This window comes from Lactuca virosa, chromosome 7, assembly GCF_052849685.1.
Source record: "Lactuca virosa cultivar CGN04683 chromosome 7, Lactuca_virosa_CGN04683_v6, whole genome shotgun sequence".
NCBI classification, from domain to species: Eukaryota; Viridiplantae; Streptophyta; class Magnoliopsida; order Asterales; family Asteraceae; genus Lactuca; species Lactuca virosa.
In genome coordinates this window covers 168,465,722-168,490,418 of record NC_136432.1, presented here as the reverse complement: position 1 = coordinate 168,490,418, position 24,697 = coordinate 168,465,722, and the positions used below count along the sequence as shown (strand labels likewise).

The 24,697-nt window shown below is 38.7% G+C and overlaps 2 protein-coding genes across 2 annotated transcripts; one reads left to right on the top strand and one right to left on the bottom strand.

The window, feature by feature from the left end:
- Nucleotides 1–4,142: 4,142 nt before the first annotated feature.
- Nucleotides 4,143–5,507, bottom strand: LOC145127304 (uncharacterized). Its single transcript, XM_079062521.1, has 2 exons — nucleotides 5,180–5,507; nucleotides 4,143–4,966 (listed from the first exon to the last, which is right to left on the bottom strand). The coding sequence occupies exons 1-2, from the start codon at nucleotides 5,505–5,507 to the stop codon at nucleotides 4,143–4,145; spliced, it is 1,152 nt and encodes a 383-aa protein (XP_078918647.1).
- Nucleotides 5,508–18,092: 12,585 nt separating this feature from the next.
- Nucleotides 18,093–19,681, top strand: LOC145125593 (F-box/kelch-repeat protein At2g43270-like). Its single transcript, XM_079061033.1, has 2 exons — nucleotides 18,093–18,140; nucleotides 18,457–19,681. The coding sequence occupies exon 2, from the start codon at nucleotides 18,457–18,459 to the stop codon at nucleotides 19,540–19,542; it is 1,086 nt and encodes a 361-aa protein (XP_078917159.1). The 5' UTR covers nucleotides 18,093–18,140; the 3' UTR covers nucleotides 19,543–19,681.
- The last annotated feature ends 5,016 nt before the right edge of the window (nucleotides 19,682–24,697 follow it).

Genomic DNA, 24,697 nt, shown 5'->3' with positions numbered 1-24,697 from the left:
ATAGCTTGGTTTGTTGAGTGATGCTTGACTTGCAGAAAAGTCAAGGTCGAGCATCAGAGACCCCATGGAAAGATGCAACCCTTACCCATTCCCATGTGGAAGAAGGAGAAGATCACCATGGATTTCATCACAAAATTGCCAAGGAAGACATGTAGTGTTGATTCTATCTGGGTCATTGTGGACAGACTGACCAAGAGTGCGCATTTCATACCAATTGTCGAGAGCATATCCGTAGAGAAGTTAGCTAACATTTATGTCCGGGAGGTGGTAGTTCGGTATGGAGGGCCAGTTTCGGTGGTTTCAGACTGGGAGGTTCTTTTTCACATCCAGGTTTTGGAGGAAGTTTCATGAGGAGTTGGGTACTCAGTTACATTTTAGTATGGCGTACCACCCTTGGACCGATGGCCAGAGCGAGCGGACGATTCAGACGCTCAAGGACATGCTACAGGCTTGTGTGTTGGATTGTGGAGGGAGTTGGGACACTTACTTCCACGGGCTGAGTTCTCTTACATTAATAGTTATCATGCCAGTATCGACCGGTAACAATTTGAGATGTTGTATGGGAGAAGCTACAGGACCCCGGTTTGTTGGGGGGGAGGTCGGGCATCGGGTCATGGGAAGAACAGAGGTGGTACTCAAGACCACTGAGATGATTCAGCAGGTGTGCGACAGGTTGCGAATCTTGTAAATCCGGCAGAAGAGTTATGCCGATTTACGATGTTCAGACTTCGAGTTTCATGTAGGAGACTTGGTGCTTCTGAAGGTGTCACCTTGGAAAGGTGTCATCCGATTTCAGAAGCGGGGAAAGCTAGGTCCCAGATTTATCGGACCGTTCAGGATTTCGGCTCAAGTGGGCAAGGTTGCATACCGACTGGATTTGCCTGATGAGCTTAGCCAAATCCATAACACCTTTCGTGTGTCTCAGCATCGGAAGTGTGTAACCTATGAGTCCGTAGTTGTACCTCTGGATGATATTCAGGTTGATGACCGCCTGAATTATGTTGAGAGACTAGTGGCGATCTTAGATCGGAAGACGAAGTATCTGCGTAACAAGGATGTATCGTTGGTCAAGGTCCAGTGGCAACATCGGAAGGGCTCCGAATGGACATGGGAGCCCGAGGCGGAGATGCGAGAGCACTTCCATGATATGTTTGCCACAGTAGACTTTGAGGGCAAAGTCTAGTTTAAGTGGGGGAGAGTGTAAAATTTATTTTTCCAGATATTTGTTTTTAGACCCTTGAGTTATGAGATGTTTGCAAAATGGGTCCCTAAGGGGAAAATCCGTGACTTTTGGGTGCAGCTTGAGTACGTTGGGCATACACCTTGGCACACTGGGCGTACTAAGCCCCACGCCAGTACTCTACGCGTACTCCAGTACGCTGGGTGTACGTGATTCAAACCAAAACCCTAATATTCAGGGTTTGTGCACTATTTAAATACCATTATGGCCCCAAGACCTTTCCCTTTATCAGCCTCCATCCCAAGATCGACCCTCCTTTCAAACCCTAGTTCATTTTGAGCATTTACATCTTTTGGAGTGATTGTGTGCTTCCTTGGTTGTGAAGAAAGACCTTCAAGGAGTAGGCTTTGCTCTCAAGACTTTGGAACCAACATCTTCTCTTCATTGTGCACCATTTGGAGGTATAAAGCTCCAAACTTGACTTATGTTTCTTTAGATCTTAGTTAAGCCTAGATTTTCTTCCTTTTTGTCCCAAATCCTAGAGCTTGGGGAGTAAGAGGTACTCCTAAGCCTTTAAGGTGTCCTTTCAGACCTTTTAAGGCATTTTAAGTCATAGAAATGCAAGCTTGGGCCTGGATTTGTCCTCATGCAAGAGTTAGGGTGTAGAAAAGGGTTAAGTAAGCTAGGTTTTTAGGGTTGGGATTTTTGTAGCCAAGCAAAGGCATAAAGTTTGCAACTTTATGGCCTTAGGGGTCTTAGTAAGATCAAATCTACGTTTTTGGTCGTAGGGTCTTAAGGTATTAAGACTTTTTGCATGAGTTTTCCTTAGGGGTGCGTACGTTGGGCGTAACTCCCAGTACGCCGCGCGTACTGCATCATAGTCGCGATTTTCCCGCTTCGGCCGAGTACGATGCGTGTACCAGTTGGTATGCCGAGCATACGGCCCAATCTAGCTTGGGTGATTTTTGGGCCTTAATAGTTGGGATTTGCTTGTTGGGTTGGACCATATATTTTCATGATATAGGGCCACTTCTGATTTTGGGCCCATATTGGACCTTGGATGATCCTTGGGGTTAGGCCTAGGATTTTGTTGGGCTTAAAAGGATAACATGACCCTTTTTACCTTGGACATTACGCAAGTAATGTAGGTTTTTAGTTTTGGGTTATGTCCCAATTATTAATTGGGGCTCTATTTGTTTAGTTAGCGTGAGGATTTCTCCAGTCCAGCAGTCCGAGCGTTTATCTGAGTTTTTCAGCAGTTAAGGTGAGTTTCCTCACTAGATCCATGGGTCGAAGGCACCAATGCCGACCCATTGTTTTTCGTGTAGAATGTTGGATGCCTTGTGATGATTATATTTAAGACCAAGATCTGGCCCCTGACATTTGTATGAAAGACCAGGGTCTGTCCCCCGATAGTTAAATGAAAGACTAGGATCTGACCCCTAACATTTGTATGCAAGACAGAGATTTGGCCATCGGCACTGAACGGAAAGACCATGGTTTGGCCCATGACAGGAAACAATTATATGACTATGCTTTGGTCCATAGTATTATCTTCTTTCATGTGTGGTATATGGTACTTGAGGGAACTCACTAAGCTTTCTGCTTACAGTTTATGTTTATGGTTTCAGGTATATCCAATTCCAAAGGGAAGGGCCCGACGAGATGGCACAACATCCTCCCCTCATGATTTCCGCATTTGATATAATTGTACTCTGATGTTTTGGATATTATAACTTGATGCTTATTCTGAACAATTCAATGAAGGAGTTGACTAGTTTTTAAAAAGAAAAATTTTACCATTACTTTTGGGCCGTTACATGCATCTTTGTCTCTTGAGAACATAATAACACAACAAGGTATTCTGTGTTTGAGATTCTGATCAAATTTGTGATCTATTTTTTTTCTTGGATTATCCCACGATTTGAATTCGTGTAACTTCATGCTAGGGTTGAATTTTATTATTGAAGCGGAGGGTTTTTACCTTTTTGGATTGTTTTGCATACTCTCTCGAAGCTGCTCCAAACAGCTTTGACTTCTCGTTTGATCCTGGTTTGCTTACAAATTGCTCTTGTTTTTCTGCTTAATTAACTGTTGTTTTTTTAACTGCCCTCATTGTTGTTGTAACTTTTAGGTATTCGATCAGAAGCTACTGTGAAGGAATTTCTCGGTTCTTTTCCCCCTTCGGGTGATCATCAAGTAGTCTCTCTTACTCTCTCTATCTGTTTGTTCGACTTTTATTCTTGTCATTTTAGTATATGTCGTGAAATGAAGGTAGTGTTTTGGGGATAAAGTCTGTATCCTTATAAAAATCGTATAGATTGATCTTAAACGTAGTGAATCTGCTTACTTTTTGATTTCCTTAATTTGCTAGCAATTTACTCACTTATTCTGAAATTGTTGAAATCCATGGATTCCTGTTGAACTTGAGCATATTCCACGTAAAGTCCATTAATAAATTGCGTAACCCTAAAACCTCCTGTCTTGAGAAGTTAACAGTTCCTCTACAAAGCAAAGTCCAACACTGGATACTTGAACTGAATAACATAACGGAATCCAAGTTAAAACAAATAGAAACAAAAGAAGAAGAGATCATAGTGTAAAGTTACCACTTAGACCGGAGGGTGTGGGAGGGAAGCTTCCCTCACTTTTGGTGGGCCATACCCCTCCTTCCCTCACTTTCCTTTCCCTCACCTAAAAGCCAAGGAATGGGTGGGAAGCCCTTCCCTCACTTTTTTTTTATATTAAATAAAATAATTTTTTTTTGATTTATAATTTTTAAATTAATATCAAACATAAAATTTAATTAAAAATAAAAAGCATTTCATTAATTAAAATAAAAATTACATTAACCCTAATATTTAAATAAGTAGAAAAATAAAAAAAAACCGCAAAAAAAATCAAACAACCTACAACATAGAAAACATAATTAATATCCTAATTTTATTTAAACCAAAATACGTCACTCGGAATCATCGTCTTCGTCATCGTCTTGATCGTCTGCATCATTCTCCCCAGCGTCACTCTCGTCGTCAGAATCTTCACTCTCGACGAACATATCAGAATCCTCGTCTGATTCGTCAAACAAATCATCGTGAGATAACTCGTACGGGGGCTGAATATGAGCCCTATAAATGTGCTCCACCAAATCAGCACGAAGGGCCTGATGAATGTCGCGATTGTGTACTTCTCTTCTATTCACCCTATACTCTTGTGTACCAACGGCTACTCCTTCGACATTTGGCAAAACTTCATTTTCGTTGTATCGGCATATCGCTCTTCCTTCGTCTTCAAGAATCCTTTTCACCTCATATGACCTTGCCCCGACCGTTAGTACTTGCCAACGTCTCTTAAGTACACCAAATGCTCGCTCCACATCCTTCCTAGCTGACTCGTGCGCCTCTTTAAACTTTTTCCTATTCGGGTCGTTAGGACATGTAAACGATTTCACAAAAACAGACAAGGGAGGATATATACCGTCAGTAAGATAGTATCCACGCTTATATGCTACCCCATTTGCTTGAAAAGGTACATCGTGTGACTTTCCAAGGTAGATATCGTTGAATACCGGCGACTGGTCTAGCACATTGATGTCATTGTTTGCACCAGTTGGACCAAAGAATGCATGCCATATCCAAAGATCATGTGATGTGATAGCCTCTAGAATGATCGTCGGCTCTTTGTGGTCGCCTCTCATGTACTGACCACGCCATGCGTTGGGGCATAATGACCAACTCCAATGCATGCAATCGATACTACCTAGCATTCCAGGGAATCCATGCTTGCCTTCATGCACCGTATACAATTGGTGGATATCGTTGATAGTTGGTTTGCGCAAATATCGTTGCCCATAAACCAAACAGATCGCTTTGCAGAACTTTTACACACACTCCCGCACGGTACGCTCTGACATCCTAAAATACTCGTCCCATTTGTCTGCGCCCATGCCGTATGCTAGCTGACGAATTGAAGCCGTGCATTTTTGAATGGGAGAGAAACCTTTTTTTCCCCTTGCATCCATTTTCCATTGGAAATATGGAAAGCGGCCTTCCAAATCGCCAACAATACGTAAGAATAGTTCCTTCCTCATCCGGAACCGACGTCGAAACTTTACAGCGTAGATGGCGTCATCTGCAAAATAATCTTCTATAAGGCGATCGTGTCCGGCTTCGTGATTTCTACGTAACGGCGGCTTTCTTAGGTTAGGTCGTGCACGTGATGTTTCGCCTAGTCGGTTTTGATAGTATGCAACCGTTTTCGCCATGACGGAACCGATAAACTTAGCCTCCTCTACAGCCGTCGAATCGGATGATGAAGATGATGACATTTTGAATAATATTTTTTAGAAAGAAATATAGGTTATGGGTTAAAAAAAATGATAGAATGTTTGAGTATTTATAGGTTAAGAAAAGGGAAAGAAAAAAGAATATATATATATATATATATATATATATATATATATATATATATATATATATATATATATATATATATATATATATATATAACGGCTATATAGCCGTTTGGAATAAAAAAAGAAAAAAAAGCGCATAGCCAATGGTTAGAAGAGAGAGAGAGAGCGGAACTCTCTCCCCCCACCCTCTTCCCGCTACTCCTTTCCCGCACCCACGGTGCGGTGTGTCTTCATGCGGGAACCGATCCTGCGGTTTCCCCGCGGTCCACTCCGTCCGGCCTTACAAATGGAGCGGGAAGTATTGTAGCATTTATTATTGTTATTTGCGCATCCACATATAATCCAAATTCCTACCAGAATAAAAAAATACATCTTTAAATTAGACAATAAAAAACTTTATTAAATATTAGATAACAAAATTCATACCTTACTCATGATTTTTGTCATGTTGGATGGGGGTTGTGGCATGTATTCCTGATATAGTTCTACACCTGTTGTATGTGTTGTCTGTTCGGTTCAATATCATATCTTTGGCCTTAAACAATAATACGTATCTATAATAGCAGATTATTGTCGGCACAAGTTACATTGGTAACCGGTTTTTTATTCCAAAAAATATAATAAAAACATACGTTGGAAGATATTTAGGCTTTTTGGCTGTACTAGCTTGGATTGTAAGTATGTGTGGACCATAACTCAAAAGTGTGATCGTCTTGGATGTACTCTCATTCTCAAGAAAAATAAAAAAATGTCACCCAAAAAAATTAGCAAAACATTTTTTTCAAACTAGTAAATTGATCATTTGAACCTTACGTTAGTTCACTTGTCGGTTAAACTGTCAATTCCAGAATTCTCTAGTATCTTGTAAAATTTTAAGTCTAACTTCCGCCTTGATACCTGCAATAGCTCTCCTTCTCGAAAGTTATACAAGACACTATAAAATTTGTAAATTGACAGTTCAATTGACAAGTAAACTAACGTAAGCTTCAAATGATCAATTTATTACTTTAAAAAGAATGTTTTGCTAATTTTTTGTGGGTTATATCTTTATACTTTTCTTGATAATGGAAATATATCCAAGAGAAACACAACTTTAAGTTATGGTATCCATACCTACATGCAATCGAAGCTGGTACAAATAAAACACCTAAATATCTTCCAATGGAGGTATGCTTTTATTATATATATTTTTTGGAAAAGAAAACCAGTTGCCAATATAATTTGTGCTAACAACAATGTGCAATTATAAATATGTATCATTGTTAGAGGCCAAAGATATAAAGATTGAACCGAATGAACAACAAGCGATGAACTATATTAGGAGTACATGCCACAACCTACTCAACTATTATGATAGAAATTATAAATATTGTATGAATTTTGTTAACTAAATTTTATACAGTTTTTTTATTGTATAATTTAAAATTGTAGTGTTATTTTTCTAGTGTTTGTAGTTCATGCAACGATTAGCAAAGGAATTAAATTAGATATGGACGAACAAATGACAATGATAAATGCTAGAATCCTTCCTGCTCCACTTGTAAGTGGTAACTTTATACTTTGACCTCTTTTTGTTTGTATTTGTTTGAACTCGGATTTACTTTATGTTATTCAACTCACTTGATGTTATTAAGCACAAGTATCACGTGTAAGGGGCTCTTTCAGAAGTCACTCCATCTCTTCTCATATGAGAAACCGATTTTTACCAAACCACGGGAACGGTTTTAGTAATTTACTCAAAACAAAAATACAAAACCTTAACAAGATCTAAAACTTTAACAATATATCTTTGCAGGTGCATCAAATCCCCAATAGCTTGACAAGATTTGGTAGTAAAACAAGCATAAATCACTTTATTATATGAAACCATACTAACAAAGTGGATCCAAACTAGCAGAATCAGCAATGCAAGAATTCCAACATGTTATGTGATTGTCATACTAACCTTCATATGTACATGTGTATGCTACATAGAACAGCGTAGGCTTTTCAATTGCATACATAGTTGCTGCAGATAATGAAGGCGTAAGTCAATCAAGTACAGGTGGGAGGCTTGTACTTCTCTCATTCATACTATGGTCACTACTTAAATTTGAGGGGTAAACTTGTTAGAAAATTTTTTTTACTTAAAACTTGGTGGAAATACATAAACATTTTTATACATGATGTTATTAAAAAGTTGATTAAAATAATAATTTGGGTAAATATGATATTTTGAAAATTTATGAATGGTATAGATGATATTTTTTACTTGAGAAATCAAATATCCTCTTACCTTTTCTCGTACCCAGCTTCCTACTCATTGGATCAAGAAGTGTCGAAATCAAGATATGCTTCTGTTGGCATGTCATATATCTTTTGTTATCATTAAGCCTATACAGTTATTAAGACAAAAGCATTGTTTAATTTGAATTGAACAGACAACTTGCCAACACCTTACCTTTTAATGTAATTAGAAATGAACATATACTATATGTATCTTGTGTTTGCATACATAGTGCTTATGTTTCTTGGATTACAATTGTCTTTTGTTTAAGTGATAAATCTGGACATAGAACATATTTACATATTAGAGCCTCCTATTTTAATTTATTTGTTTATTAGAGCATCCTATTTTAATTTCTTTCTATTAAAACAATGAACTTTAAACTTTTTTTTCTTATCAAGGTATTGTACTTTGAGAAATCTATTTGTTTAGAGCATTGCAAGTCCAATATTTTTTCTTATTGGGACATTATACCTTTAAAATTATTAGTTATGGAAGTGAAAATTACTTTATATTTCAATGACATTGGTAGATTTTTCAAAATACAATGTTATGATGAAAATCCTAGAACTAATATAGATAAATTAAATAAAAATGGCAACCAAGTATTGTGATTATTAAATAAGTATCCATAACTGCCACCTCTACGACCACAACCACCACCCCCACCCCCCACTATCGCCACCACCCCTACTATCATATCCATCCCCTCCACCGCCATTACCACCACATCTCCATCCTTACCACCATTGTCACCTCCGCCAACACCATCGCAATTACTTATTGCAAAGTTGGTCCTTATTAACATGTTTTACTGTGGTTTTGGTCTCTATTCAAACTGAAATGACTAACTTGTTCTTATTATATATTTTTTTTATAATTTAATTTAAAGTTTTATTAAATAAAAATGAAGAAACCCATACCTCTCCTTCTCTTAGGCACAACACAAGGCCCACATTCATCTCCAACCCCACATCTCCTTCATTCTTTACCCTTAACCATACGGAAATGAACACCATCACAAAGGTTCTTCACTAACTCTTACCTTATTGATGTGCTTTACATAAGTGGAAAATAAGTACTAAAATAAGAAAATGCAATACACGATAGCTAATATTGTGAACCAATATTTATGCATATTAAAGTTAGCAAACTCAACTAAATCTAATATCAACTACAATAATCATTTTTGGTTATATATAGTGTTGACCAAAAAGCATATGGATGTTTCATAAAATATTAAAAAAGAGAAACTAACTTTATCAAACTACATGTTTAATTCGAGGCTTGTTACCTTAGTAAATAAAACTATCAATATCCATTCTTTCGAAGGCAGAACGAACAGTCTTGTTTACATCACCACCATAAGAAAGTTCCTTCAATCTAGAATTTCTAGAACCCCATTTGGTTACTAATTAAAAGTCCCGGTTTTATAAGACAAAATCATCCCAACATGACCAAGTTCCTCGTTCAGTTTGCGCCTTTTAACTGCTTTCCAGACATTTCATAAAATAGATGGAGGTAATTGTTTATGAGCATTACCAATGTTCATCATTTATACTTCACACCATATGAGCATCTCCAACCCACTCTATAAATAAAGTTACTTTATATTTGGCGTAAAAAATAGTGTTGATGTTCTCCAACCCTACTCTTTTTTACACCAAATATAAAGTTATGAATAGTAAACTTCATATTTGGAGTTAACTATTCATAAACTCTATAAATAGAGGTGCACTTTCATTTTTCATTTTTTGTAATCTCTAAAACTTGGAGTCATCACAGTCATCCTCACGCAAACATCCCAAATCGGGGCACTCACCGCCCTCCGACTCAAGGCGTCGACCACCACATTGGCCTTGCCCGGGTGATACATAAGCTCACAATCATAGGCTCTCACTACATCCAACCACCTCCTTTGCCTTACATTCAGGTTAGGCTGATCCATAAGATATCTCAGGCTCTTATGGTCCGTGTAGATGGTGCACCGAACACCATAGAGATAGTGATGCCAAATCTTGAGGGTGAAAACCACCGCCCCCAACTCCAAATCATGTGTGAGATACTTCGCATAGTGAGGCTTCAGCTGCCTCGAAGTGTATGCTATCACATGCCCGATTTGCATCAATACAACACCTAACCCTGTAATGGATGCATCACAATAGACTACAAAGTCCTCAACTCCCTCAGGGAGGGCAAGTACCATCGCCTCACATAATCTCTGGCGAAGAGTCTCATATGATGCCTACTGCTCAAACCCCCAACTAAAAACAACATCCTTCATTTTTCAACTTGGTGAAAGGAACATCAATCTTGGAGAAGTCTCTAGTGAATCTCCGATAATATCCCGTCAATCCAAGGAAGCTTCAAATCTCAGATGGAGATCTCGGCACTTCCCACTGCATCACCGCCTCTATCTTTGATGGGTCATCTAAGATACCGTTCTGATTAACGAGGTCTCCCAAAAACTGAACCTCCCGCAACTAGAAGTCACACTTGGAGAATTTGGCGAAAAACCTCTCCATCCTCAAAACCCTAAGAACCCCATGTAAATGCTACTTGTGCTGCTCTCTAGTCTTCGAATAGACCAGAATGTCATTGATGAAGACGATCACCGATCGATCCAACATAGGCCTGCACACCCGGTTCATGAGATCCATGAACACCACCGATGCGTTGGTGAGCCCAAAAAGCATCACCACGAACTCATAATGCCCATAGCGAGTTCGGAAGGCCTTCTTTAAATATCCTCCTCTCGCACCCTCATCTGATGATAGTCGGACCTCAAATCGATCTTGGAAAACCAAGATGACCCCTGAAGATGGTCGAAAAGATCATCAATCCTCGGCAATGGGTAATGACCGTCAGCTTGTTCAACTCTTGGTAATTGATGCACATCCAGTTTGAACCATCGTTCTTTCTAACAAAAAGGATCGGTGCTCCCCAAGGAGAACTGCTCGGCCGAATAAACCCTTTTCCTAGCAGCTCCTAAAGCTGAGAGGATAACTCCTGCATCTCAGGAGGTGCAAGACGGTACGGTGCCTTGGTGATCGGCACTGCGCCCAGAATTAGATCGATCCGAAACTCCACTTGCCTTGCAGGAGGCACACCTGGTAACTCCTCGGGAAAACATCGGGAAAATCACGTACTACCTGAACATCATAAATAGATGCCGATCCCTTCTCCTCAACCCAAGTATCCACTACATACGCCAGATAACCCATACACCCATGCTGCAAACTCTGTCTTACCCTGGCGGCAGAACAGAAGGCTGATCCCGACCTAGTACCCTCGTCATAGATAGTCAGCACTCCCCCACTAGGGTCTCGAACTTTCACCAACTGACTCTCACAGTCAATCAGAGCCCCAAACCGACTCAACTAATCCATACCCACGATCACACAAAGGTAGCAAGCCGATCCTGACCGACAGGGTCACTCATGACCCTTGCCGCACTTTCGGCAAGTGCGGCCCTTCTGACCTCTAGCTCTATGATCAGCGGGTTTGGGCCGCTTAATCGCCGGCTGCGACTATACTAGCCTCCTATCTCTCCACTGGGTCTCCCTCTCCTCTTTATCCTGGGTCTCCAGCTCAATCTCTCGCCTCCTGGTATTGGTCTGCAGCTCAACCAATATCCGATATGTGGTGTTCGCCACAAACTCCCAGATATCTCTCCTCAGAATACTCAAATACCGATTAACACGGGCCCACTCCGTGGAAACCTGCTCAGGGCAAAACAAGGCCCTCTCATGAAACATCCTGGTGATCTCAGTTACCATCTCTGTCTTCTGCTTGAGAGATATGAACTCCTGGGCCAACCTTTCCCGCTCAACCACGGGTACAAACTCATCCCTGAACATCTCAGTAAACCTCTCCCAAGTCACCGTAATATGCTCTACAATAGTGTAATTAACTGTCACAAACTTGCACCGGTCCTTTGTTCCCAAGCGAAGCAGGTTCATCACGAAACGAACCCTCAGATTCTCTGGACAGGCGCAGGTGTAAAAACATCCCTCAAAATCAGAGATCCATCTCATAGCATCAATCAGATCCTGGGTCCCATCAAACTCGGGTAGCTTCGTGTTGTTGAACTCTCGATACCACAACAAATCACCCCATGTGATCTCGCAGCAACAACAGCTGTAGTGGCTGCGGCAGCAGCAGCCTCAGTGACGGCAGCATATCGCTCGTCAAAAGTCTCAATCAGCATGGTCTTGATAGACCAAAACATCTATGGAATAGCCCCTCTGATTGCTGCGGCCACCTCCGCGGCAACAATCCTGCAAATCTCATCATCGCTGGCACTCGGCCTCTCGGGGTCGCTGGAGCCTGAACCTCGGGTAACCACCTACGAGCTCTTTAGTATCTTGATGTTCCTCCTCGAGCCGCGTACAGATCTAGTGCTTCCAGTAATACGGCCCAATACTACCTTCCACACCAACCCGTATTTGTCTCAAGTTGTCCCCTCAAGGCCCTAAGTCACAAGGACTCTACTTCCTCAAATCAACTATGGACTTGCCCTGCTGGTTCCTTAGAACCACGACTAAGCATCTAGACACTAACTCTAGACTACTCTCATGTACTGCTCTGCCTCACAAGATCTCCGTTGTCCTCGCCATTTGCTTCGTGTATGCCAATTGTACATAATATGAGACTCAATAGACATTGGAATAAATGATCCTACCTCAAATCCACAACCAGACAAAGAACAGGAAGAAAGGCTAAATCAGGCATTCTAAGGCTATAAAATCCTAACTATGTACAATTATATAGCATACACTAATCAACAAGTAATGACAGATTCAATCTCGTAAGAATGAACTCTCAGGCTAAGGCATCACAAATCAGGCAACATTACCACACCATTCCTGCAAGATTCCTTAGCCTACCACTAACTAGCATTCAATTCTATCAGGTCATAATATATCTGCTTTACACTACTCATAATATAGGTTGGGGTATTTTGGGAAACTACCGCTCGAGCACTGGTTGATTATATATATTGCTTTACTCGGTTTTCTCCTATAAAAATCTTCATTTCTCTATTAGATTCTTAATTTTTTTTTCAGATCCTTAGTGTGAGTTTGCAATCACCCAGAGGTTCATCCAAATCCGTCAAACCAAGGCTATAATACCAAATGTAACACCTCAAATCTTAGACCAAATATTTCACTTTTAATTTACCAAAATTAAGGTTTCACAAGCCAAGTTATCAAATACATAATTATCCAAAACAACCATTATCACAAAATATCAGGGTTCACAAATTGTCCCAGTAGTAAATCTCCCAATGAGTGTGTACAATCAGACATTCACCTTCCCTTGGTCCTCAGAAATACCTGCCACATATAAATCAACAACTGTAAGCATGAAGCTTAGTGAGTTCCCCAAGATACCACATACAACTCATCACAAATAAACAACTATGAGTTATCAGCAACCCTGGGGACTATCAGCAGTTCTAGTGGGCTAACAGCACGTCCTATGGGTTATCAGCAACCCTGGAGACTATCAATAGTCTCGGTCACATATAAATAACATAACATAATAATAACAGCTAGACCCAACTGTTCATCACAGATACAACTATTTTACCTCATAGGTGACAATAAGTGAGGAGACTCACCTGATACTGACGACAAGAAAACCTCACACCCGAACTGCCGGAACTAGACTTCGCCTAATCAATGAAATAATTAACCCTAACTAATCATTAAGGCCCAAAACTCAACTCGCGAGTCCAAATCCTACAACTAAGTCCTCTAAGGGCAAAAAGACCATTTTTCCCTTCCCATGGTCCAAAACCCTAAATCTTGACCAAAGGTCAAAAGTCAACAAAAGTCAACTGCCCAACGGGTACGCTGGGCGTACCTCTCCTTACGCGAGGCGTACAACTCGAACGGCGTATGGTCGGGGTTGGAACCGGCTACGCAGGGCGTAACCAGGAGTACGCACGACCTACTCCGCCTGCGTAGCCAGGAGTACGCACGACCTACTCCATCTGTTTCAACTTGTCAACTTTGTATCTTAATCCATTAAGACATCTAACCCCCAACTTCAGATCTGGCCATCCTAAGGCGACTTATTTCATAAATTCATCGACTTTAAGCCTTTTCATGGCTAGAAAAGTCCCGATGCAACAAACTTAAACTTCCAACACATTCTAAGCTACTTTGCTGATATATGAGCCATAGGAATTGATCAAGAAATCATTTTTATAAATCTACAAGTCCTATAATGCATGAAAGGACAGCTACAAGCCTCTGGAGTGCTCCAAACTCATAAAGGTCTAATCTTGGGGACAAAAGTTCATAAAACTTCAACCATGTAGATCTAATGAAAAACTTATCAATGTATAAAATTTATACATGAAAATGATGCACCAAGAGGAAAGGTCCGTGGATCTACAAGCTTGCTAGCACCTACTCCTTCTTCTCTAGTTTCCTTCTTCAACTAGATGCACCAAAAACACTCAATAAGCTCACAAGACTCACACAAGCAACTCAACTCGGAATTAGGGTTTAGGGAGGGAATGGTGGCTGATAAAGATGATCAAATGGGGACATAATGTTGTTTAAATAGGGAGCACCCCTTTAGATTAGGGTTTAGAGTTTGGGCTAGTACGCCCGACGTACCATACATATGCCCAACATACTAGCGGATCATCTGCGATTCCAAGTTGCATGAGTATGCTGCACATACTCTTGAGTACGCCTTGCGTACGACCACAAATGCATGTCTTTTTCCTCAAGGGACCAATTGTACAACTTTTGATAAAGATAAAAGCAATAATAAAAATACATGATATTGGGATGTTACATGCCACTTGTGTATGCGTGTGTGGTGTGTCCAGTTTTGTGTTTGTGTTTCAATCTCCTTTAAGAATGTGGTATGATCTCCTTCAAGCATATCTACAAATCGTAGACGGTAACTTCCATGGATTGTATCTAAGTCTCACCGCTGAACAACTTCAGGTCTCTGACACTTTGGTAAGCTTCAGTTGATGTGTTTTTTTGGTTTTTGATTTATTTCAACTCGGTGTATTGATCGTATATCGTCGGTGCTAAATGGTTGCTCTGGTCGGAGATGACATAACGAAGAGAAGGGGAGTCACGTGTGGTGTTTCTAAAGTGAAGATGGAGACATGTGTGGCGCAAAGGTTATCGTCGGAGGTGAAACATTGTGTTCACCGAAATTTGGAATGGCAAAGGGAAGACGATTGTGAGAGGAAATGATGGAATCAAGGAGATTTAGATTCAGGAACAGAAATCTAGTGTGGGTTTGTGCTTGTTTTTAATTGACTTTCAAAGATCTGATCTGCCAAATCGATTTTTTTAAGGATTGTAGGAACTTATTTGCAAACATGATTGAGAGAGGCGACGATGGAATCATTGAGATGGAGTCTGGTTTTACTCTGTGTGTGTGTGTGTGAGAGAGAGAGAGAGAGAGGGGGGGAGAGAGAGAGAGAGAGAGAGCCTTTCCATATTAAATTTCATTTTTTTTAAATAAGAGAAAACCTCATAAATAGTCATTGGATAGTAAATGACGAAAATGCCCTTCACTTAATGGCCAAAAGCTGATGGAGTTAGCAAAAATGACCGAACATCAAAAGTTTTGAAAACATAGGGACCATCTGTAAAAAATTTTGAACTTAGGGACTAAACTACTGATCTGGAAAAAACACAAGGACCAAAAATGATGTTTTTTCTTTAAATTATTTTATACAAATTATGTATTTGGTTATATTAATATAATAATATAAATTTTAAAGCTAGTAAAATGAAATATTTTAGATAAATAGTAAAAAACTTTCAAATTCAAGGGGTTTTAATGAAAATGTAAAAGAGTTTGAGAGAAAGAATATATACTCTGATTATTCATTTTAGTGTAAAAAAAGTGAAAATTAAAACCAGGTTGGAGATGAATCACTATTAGCACTACTATTCACTCAAAAATAGAGTGCGGTTGAAGATGGTCTAACTCCCTCGTTTCTTGTTTTTGTTTTTTCCCATAAAGCCCAAACCCTTGTGTTCAAATTCCGGGAGGGAGATAACGAGAATCTGCATCTATGGCCGCCAATGAAAAGCACACAGTCGATCGGAAGGAGAAAGATGAGAGACAGTTATGTTTGCTTTGCTGAGCAATAACATTTTGAAGAGTACCACATTGATACGAGCCCAAACGTAAATAATTTGCTCGATGGGGGGCTCATTATTGCGACATTTAGGAATTGGAGATGACAAAAAGGAAAGTAAAATCGGTTTTCGGTTGTTGATCATCTTTGTGTGTAATTACTAATTAGTGTGAACCTAGAGGATAAAACATCATGGGACCAAAAGAAAGAAGAAAACAAAACGAAATGAAAAATAAGAAATTGATAATGCGAGAAGGAGAGAGTAAGTGAGGGTGTTTGTTCTTCGTGTTCATGGTGAAACCAATCGAACCCAAATGAATACCAAACTTGAATCCATGCATAATGAACCCATATATGTGCTTTGGACTTCGTTTTCTTCACAAGATGAACCCATATTTGATCTTCGGACTTCAGACCAACATTTTCTTCACAAGATCTGATCCGAATAAGGCCTGTGGTGGAAAATCCAGAAAATCCAGATGATTGAATGTTTTTTCCGGTGATGGTGAGGTAGTAAGCCAATGGCCTATAGGGTATGGTTCACCGTGTCCTTACTCTAAAAATGTGTCGTCGCAGCTTCACTACACCACTAACCTTAGGAACACCACTCCACATCATTCATATCTTTTTATTTTTTATTTATTTTAATACAACGCTTAAAAAATTCCATTTCCAAAAGCAAAATATAAACTCCATTCATAAAACGAATACAAATTACATTAATAAAACAAAAAATACACTAATCTGAAAATAAAAATTATGATGATATTAATAAAACTAAAATGCATAATTAATCATCATATTTTGCTTGAATTTTCCGTTCGAGCTTTAAAAATGTTCGAAGTTGTTCCGACGTAGATCCAGTTTTTGAGGTAAAGTGAATGAGCAATAGTTGGTAGTTTAGAAAAAAAAAATGGTGGTTATAGTTTGAAAATATATTTTAGATCACTCTCTAGGCGTCTGTCAGTTTTACATTGGTTTTGGCCACACATTTTTTAATGTTGTCGAGGCTCAGTTGTACAACTATTTCTTTGGGTTAGTGGTGAGCAAAAACCGAACCGACTAAAAATAAACCGATAAAACCGCAACAAACCGCAACCAATAAACCGAAACCGATGCAAAAACCAATGGTGCAGATTTCATTTTTGCAAAAACCGAAGGTCTGCAGGTCGGTGCGGTTTTTACCAAGAAACCGGTCCATCAAAAACGAACCGCACCGAAGATTTATAAAATAATAAATCACTAATTTATATTTATATTCGATAATATATACATCTTTTTCGAAATACTAAGAAATATTAATACATATTATATTTGGACTTTGGACTTTGATAGTTGGTTTTAGCCATTTAGTCGGGATTCCAAATCATTTTCCAAACTTATTATCTATTTAGTTTTTATTTTTGTAGTTAAAATCACAACAGAGTAGGTTACTAATTAACTAACAAGTAAACCAAAATTCAATTTTTTTTCTTAGAACTTTTGATTTATATAATTTGTTTTGAACTGAAAATAAACTTTTACAAATAAATGGTTTCAAAAAGTGAAAAAAATTGCACCATACAAGCTTACATGCACATTGTTATCGTGTTTTTTTTTAAATACACCAAAAAACATCAAAGACCACACCAAATTTTAGAATCAGCTTAAAACTGAAACCGCACCGATACAAACCGAAACCGCATTTAGAAACCGCAAAACCGAACCATTGGAAAACCGCACCCAACGGTTTTAAGAATGCAAAAACCGCACCTTGCTTTTTGCGATTCGGTTTGGCCTTAAAACCGCATCAAACCGCACCATGCTCACCCCTACTTTGGATGGTGCTGGAGAGGAGTCATCAGAAAACATCATGACCGAAAAGATAAAATTAAAACTTAGATGTTATAAATAAATTTAATCTTAATTGTTGTATTCTACAACTAAAAAATGCTCCTTGTTTTCATGCGTATGTTACGTTGGTATGATCTAACTTCTCCTAATGCAATATATGCATAAGGGCAGGCCCATTGTTCGTTTTAGCAGCCCATGCAGGGGTAGAAACGAGTTATACGGCCTTGAAAATAAATACAGTCAGGGTCTTTTTTTGAATAATCAAAAATCCTCTTCTTCATCGTGATCCACTGTTCCTCTTCCAAGTTATCTGGTGAGTGGTTTTTGAACAATCAGCTTCTTTTTTTGCCTTATAGTTTATGCGATGGGCTACAAAAAATTTCAGATTCACCAACATTATAATCTTGTGAATAACATTTATAGAATATTTCTTATTGATTGCAAATATGACAAACAAAACTAAATCGAATTGCATCACTGATATATACATAAATAAATAAGCATATAAATCCCCGATGGCTTTTACTCATCCATTCACACAACCATGAATATTTACAAGAATTCTAAAGTTATGCAAACAGAGAATAATCTTGATTGGAACTGATATTTATCTTGTTGGAAAAATGCAGATGTCAGATTATCTATGCGAAGATTTGATTGTTGAAATATTTACAAGACTACCACCCAAATCCCTCCTCCGATTAAGATCACTCTCTAAGTCGTTATATACTTGTATTTCTAGCCCTAGTTTTATACGCATGCACACTTTTGGATCCCCACAAAAAATCCTCTTCAGACATCAAAATAAAGAAGCAGAATCTTTTTATACCTTACATGGAGAGGAGGAATTGCCATTGTATTTGTGTCCCAAACGTGGATACATTGGTATAACAACAACAATCTCGTTCCCTTCTGGGGGAACTATTGGTTCATGTAATGGAATTTTCTGTTTGCGGACTAAAAAAGGTTTTACCCTATGCAACCCTTCAATCAAGCGCAAACTAAACATGCCTGAATTTCCTCGGAGATCTGAATCCTTTTCGTTGCAAGGTATTGGGTTTGGATTCGATCCAATCAGTGATGATTACAAAATTGTCCGGATATCATATGTCAAAAACCATTCATTTGTTTATGCTGTGAAGAGTGGCACTTGGTGTGAGATTGCTTCCCCTAAACATGAAAATCAGATTTGTAGTGTGCAACATGATGCCTTGTTTTTCAATGGAGTGTTGTGTTGGGTGATACATGTTTATCAAACAGAACCAAAAGACATATGCATTTGTTGTATACTAACATTCGATTTGAGCACTCATGTTTTTGGTATGATTCCATTGCCTACATCCAATGGACATTGGATTACGACAGGACTAACAACCATCCAAGGTTCTTTAGCTTTGATTTCTCATCATCGTGAATTTAATGAAAGATGGATTTGGGTATGGAGAGATGATTCTTGGTCTGTGGTTTTTAAAATCAATACAGGTGAACTTTATGTTCTTGGAGCTTTGCAATTGCAACCGCAACCGACCAACAATGATGATTTGTTGCTAAATACTCATTCTCATGGGCTCCAAGATTATAATCGCAAGACGGGGGTGCTATCAAGAGTAGGCGACTTCAATGATGCTTCAAGTTTATGTTACTTTTATCAGTGTGTCGAAACCCTTCATTTGTTAGACATGGGGGAGACTATGGGTGAAACGGAAGAACTATGAAAAAAAATAACAACCTTGCATTTTGAATTTCGACGCATTTTAATTACCATTTTGGTCTTTGTCATTGGTACAAAAGTTTTTTTTTAGTGAATAAACAGATATGTAATTTTCTACTTGTTTGCCAATAAAAGGAGATATTATTGAGGCTAAAATTCTTGATGATGGATGATCACATCAAGCAGAATATCCTGGTCAAATCCAGTGCATCATGCACATTTTTCTCCATGTGAGCGCATTTAGAACTTCACATATGATTTGGCATTTCGTCGAGCACCTAGTAGGTGTCTCTTCACCTGACAGTCGAGCTAGTCTAGGGTCATCAGGAGCATCATCTTCAACCTTTGCTGACAATCAAAGATCATCAAGTTGCAGGGCGCATCAGGGATACAACAGCTAGGCCAATCAAGATCATTATGCACAAATTTGATTTTAAGCTATAGCGCATCTGATTCAATTGCTTGGGTGCACCAGGCTAGAGCTTGGAGGCTCATTCATCTGACCATCAACATCTCGCCCATCATTGATGGTCGGTGCATCTGGTGCTTGTATATGTGAACACATTAGTTCGAACAATAGGCACGACGAGAGCATTTGAATAAGCGCATCGAGCTACTTTTTTTACGGTGTGTATGGGGCGTTTTGGTTCAGTTTTTTGCTAAAACCGAACCATAACCATTAGGCTGGAAGGAGTGGTGTCACACTCCTCATGAAACCCCAATGCCACGTAGGCGCCACCATTTTACCACAAAAGTGTGGTTTTCATACCACACCCACGAATGGTGCCACACTTGGGGTTTTTTTTAATAAATAAAAACTTTATTCTTTTTAAAAAATATAATATTTCATTAATTAAAAATAAAATTACCATTACATTGCTAACTTAAAAAAAATAAACACAAAAATTTAGAAAACCAAACTAGAAATATTAAACCTACAACTTAAAAAAAAAACACACATCAAACGATTAAAAACTTGGAAAAAAAAAACTAGAAAATTAAAAACGATTAGTGTAACGTGTTTTGACGTCCTCCTTCATCGTCAAAACAACTTGAAGCTCATCCCTGATCGACGTGTCCATCACTAGCACTCTCATGTCGTTGTCTCTTTGTTTCTGAGCCTCTCTATCCGAAGCAAGTTGTAAAAATTTATCCATTCTATCTTTTATGTCTTTCACATTTTTGCCCATTTCTTTCAAGTCATCCGACTCCGACGCTTAGCTCTTGCCTTTTCTTTTCGATTTGTCCCTTCTCATCGGTCGGGAGGGTGGTGAAACTTCAATGAGCTCATCATCGTTGAGGTCGAAATGAACACGGGCATCTGATGTAGTTTGATCGGATTCAAAAGTTCTTGACCGTTTTGAGCCACTATCGATGTGCTACTCGATTGTTTTTTTATTTTGTCATTTTTGTTGTCTTTGACTAGATTCCAGACTTCAAAAAACTTGAAAGGCTTCTTTTACTCTTTGTGGTAAATGTTAAAAGATTTCTCCAAAATCACATCGCCACTTTTTCCACTTCTCCATTGTCGTTTGATGTTGTTATATAAATTATTAAACAAATCTTTCCCCATTTTGAGTAGACTTCATGCTTAGTACGATATGGTTCTACGTTCATTCCCTTGTGAAACCTAGCTTTAACGTGCATCCAAAACCGGTCATGTTTTTGGTCCTTTCCCGTCATCGGATCTTCTAAAACGTCAACCCATGATTGTGCCAACGATAACACTTCATGGGCTTCCCACGGTTTAGCATCCGCCTTCTCTTTTTTATTTTATTTTGTGGTCGAGCGGGTTGAGTTTCTTGAACAAATTCGGGTTCGGAATCAGAAATAAGTGTTTGTGGTTGTGATTGTGTTTGTGGAACAAATTCCGGTTGACAAACAAAATCAAAATGATGAAATTCCAGGTCAGGTTATGTTTGTGTTTGTGGAAGTGGTTGTGTAGGTCGTTGTGGTTGTAAGATACGTTATGGATAGTAGGGAAGCATTCCGCCATAGTGGTAAAAATGTGGCGAATAAATCGGTTGATCGAATGAAGGTGGTCGGGTTGTGGTGTTTCTAGTGGGTGTTTTTTAGTTGGTAGGCTTTTTGGAAGATGACATTTTGAAAGATTTTTGAAAGAAAAAAGTTTGTAAAATACGAAGTTTTGTCAGTTATTTTGGTTAAAATAATTGTGTATTTATAGTGTTAGTAAAAAAACTTAAAATTTTGACCGTTCCCAACGGTAAAAAAGGCAACCAATCAAATTCCTCCTCCAAGCGCTCCTGTGTACAGCCGTAGTGCGGCCCTAGCCGCACCCAAACCGCGGTCTAGGGGCGGTGTTCCAGGTAACGTGGCACATAAGGTGCGGTCTTAGCCGCACCCACTCCCACCGGTCTTATAAGTGGTTAATAAATTTTATTAGCCATTGTGTATTGGTTAATATTGGTTTTCGTTTTTGTCGGTGAATGGTTATGGTTAATGGTTAATACATGGTTAACCATAATGGTCGAAAATGAGATTAAAAAAATACTTTTTTATAAAAACTGAAAAACATAAAGTACATTGTTATAAGAAAGTGAATGATTCGATGTTTATAGCCTTATTAATATGTTATAAGATTAGGTGTCCCATTTAATTCCAAATAATTACCCTTTAAATTTTCAATTCCAAATATAATTACATATCATATATTTAAAATGATATTATATTAAAAACATTTATTAATATTATTGGTTCCGTTTGGTTTTTAGTGGTTCGGTTTTGGGTGAAAACCATAACCAAACCATATGTATTTGGTTAATCAAAAATAGAAACTGCACCACCTTTTTTAGAAATGGTTCGGTTATTTCGGTTAATTTGGTTTTGGCTTGTTTTTTCGGTTAATATGTTCACCCCTACTTCCTTTTTACCAGGATACCAATTGTTGAAAATGTACACGTTATCGATTAATGCCATGTCACTACGGACTTGTGCTGAAAATGTACATGTGGTCATGCGTACGGGTTGCAACAGGTGAAAAATAGTAAAAGAGTAGGTCATAACTCACCTTATGCCCCCATAAAGCCAAAAAAAAAAAAACTTTAGGGACCATTTAAACAAAAAGTTGAAATTTTAATGAGTTATATCATTTCCCCAAATAACAATTATATACATATTTGATAATTTGTAGCTATTTTCACTCTCACCCATATAGATCCACTCCCGTTGCAGCAAAGGCTGCAAGCAGTGACAGTGAAAAAACCAAGAACGAATGCTAGCCGGATCCATTATATATATATATATATATATATATATATATATATATATATATATATATATATATATATATATATCAATGTAAATTTTCAAACCAAAATTTTCAAATTTTAAAACACATTTTCCTCAATTCAAACATTTCAAAAGTGTTATAGTATCAAATCATCCAACACATATCCCAAAAACTGAATATATAACAATCCAGGATCCTCTCAAACATAACTCAAATCTAAGACGCGTGTACAATCAAGCCAGTGCCTTCCCGTGATCCTAAGAAGTACCTGAAACACATAACACATAACACGGTAAACACAAAGCTTAGTGAGTTCCCCAAAATACCACACATATCTCATTAGCCTCTCATGGCTATACTCAGATAAGACCCTCCGATCAATGTGTCTCAGTGGGACCCTCTGGTCCCACTACTCAGTTGGACCCTCCGGTCCCTCACCTGGGCAACTCAATATAATACACAACATATAAATCACAAAGACAACTAGCAGGATATATCAATACACAGTATATGCACATAAGACCCTCCGGTCACACATAGAATACCACTCAAGGTAAGTATAGTGAGAAGACTCACCTCGTAAGAAATCGGATAATATCGAACTCGAATCACCGGTCTAGCCTCCTCCTAACACAATGATAATAATCCCTAATTAATAAGGCTCTCATTGAAGCTAAACTAACCCTTCTACAAACTCACAGAAGGGAAAAAGACCATTTTACCCCTCTATGGCCTTATAGTCCACAAATTGACCAAACCCTAAAAGTCAACCGAAAGTCAACGGCAGGGAGTACGCTGCGCGTACCAACTCTCTACGTTGGGCGTACTCGGCTGCCATGCAAGTCATCGGGGATGCTCGACCCCTACGCTGCGTGTACTGGGATTACCTCAGCGTATGCCCCAGTTTCACTCTCCTAATGTTTTTGGTCTTAATCAGTTAAGACATTGGCTCATATCACAGATCTAGACTCCCTAATGTCTCTTAATTCATAAAGTCAGTGACTTTAGGCCTTTGCATGGCTGATTGGGTCACAAACACTCAAAACACCCATCCTCTTTCCTCATGAAGCTCATATCTCATGCATAGTTTACTCCAAACGTCCAAGATTAGATTTTTATGACTCTACTCCACAAAATACACTAAAAGGGGACAGATCAAGGTCTTTGGAGCTTATTATCTCATAAAGTCTCCATCTTTTGGGACAAAACCCTAAAATACTCCATAAAAATGCACAAATCAAAAGAGTGAGAAAGCTTGAAGCTTTATACCTCTAAGTGAAGCTTTCCACACAACTAAGCTCAGATCCACAAGCCTGGACTCTCACTCTTCTTCTCCAAAGCTTCTTCTCCACTTCAAGAACACAAGATTATACTCACAAGCTCTCAAATGCACATACAAGCTATAAGAACGAAGATTTAGGGTTAGGAGGGTTTGGTGTCTGGGAATGGTGGCCAGGAATGAGGCCATCACTTCCTTTATATAGGGCCACACCCCCAAATTAAGGTTTTCATTTTGGGCCTAGTACCCCCAGCGTACCCTCCGTTACGCCCAACGTACTAGGTGGCCTCCGCATCCAATGCACGCACATAAGTACGCTGAGCGTACACTCTAGTACGCCTCGCGTACCCATTTACCACTTCTTCTCTACAAAAGGGCCAAATGGACAAATGCTCAATAGATTAGGGTTCACAAGCTATACATGGACTTGGGGTGTTACAATATATATATATATATATATATATATATATATATATATATATATATATATATATATATATATATATATATATATATATATATATATAACTAAAAAGTTTTGAAAATTTAAAGTATTTTTGGGTTTTTTCATCAAAAAAATTTCAATGGGGGTATTTCCTGTATAAGTGGGTACCAAGGAGGGGTTTCAGT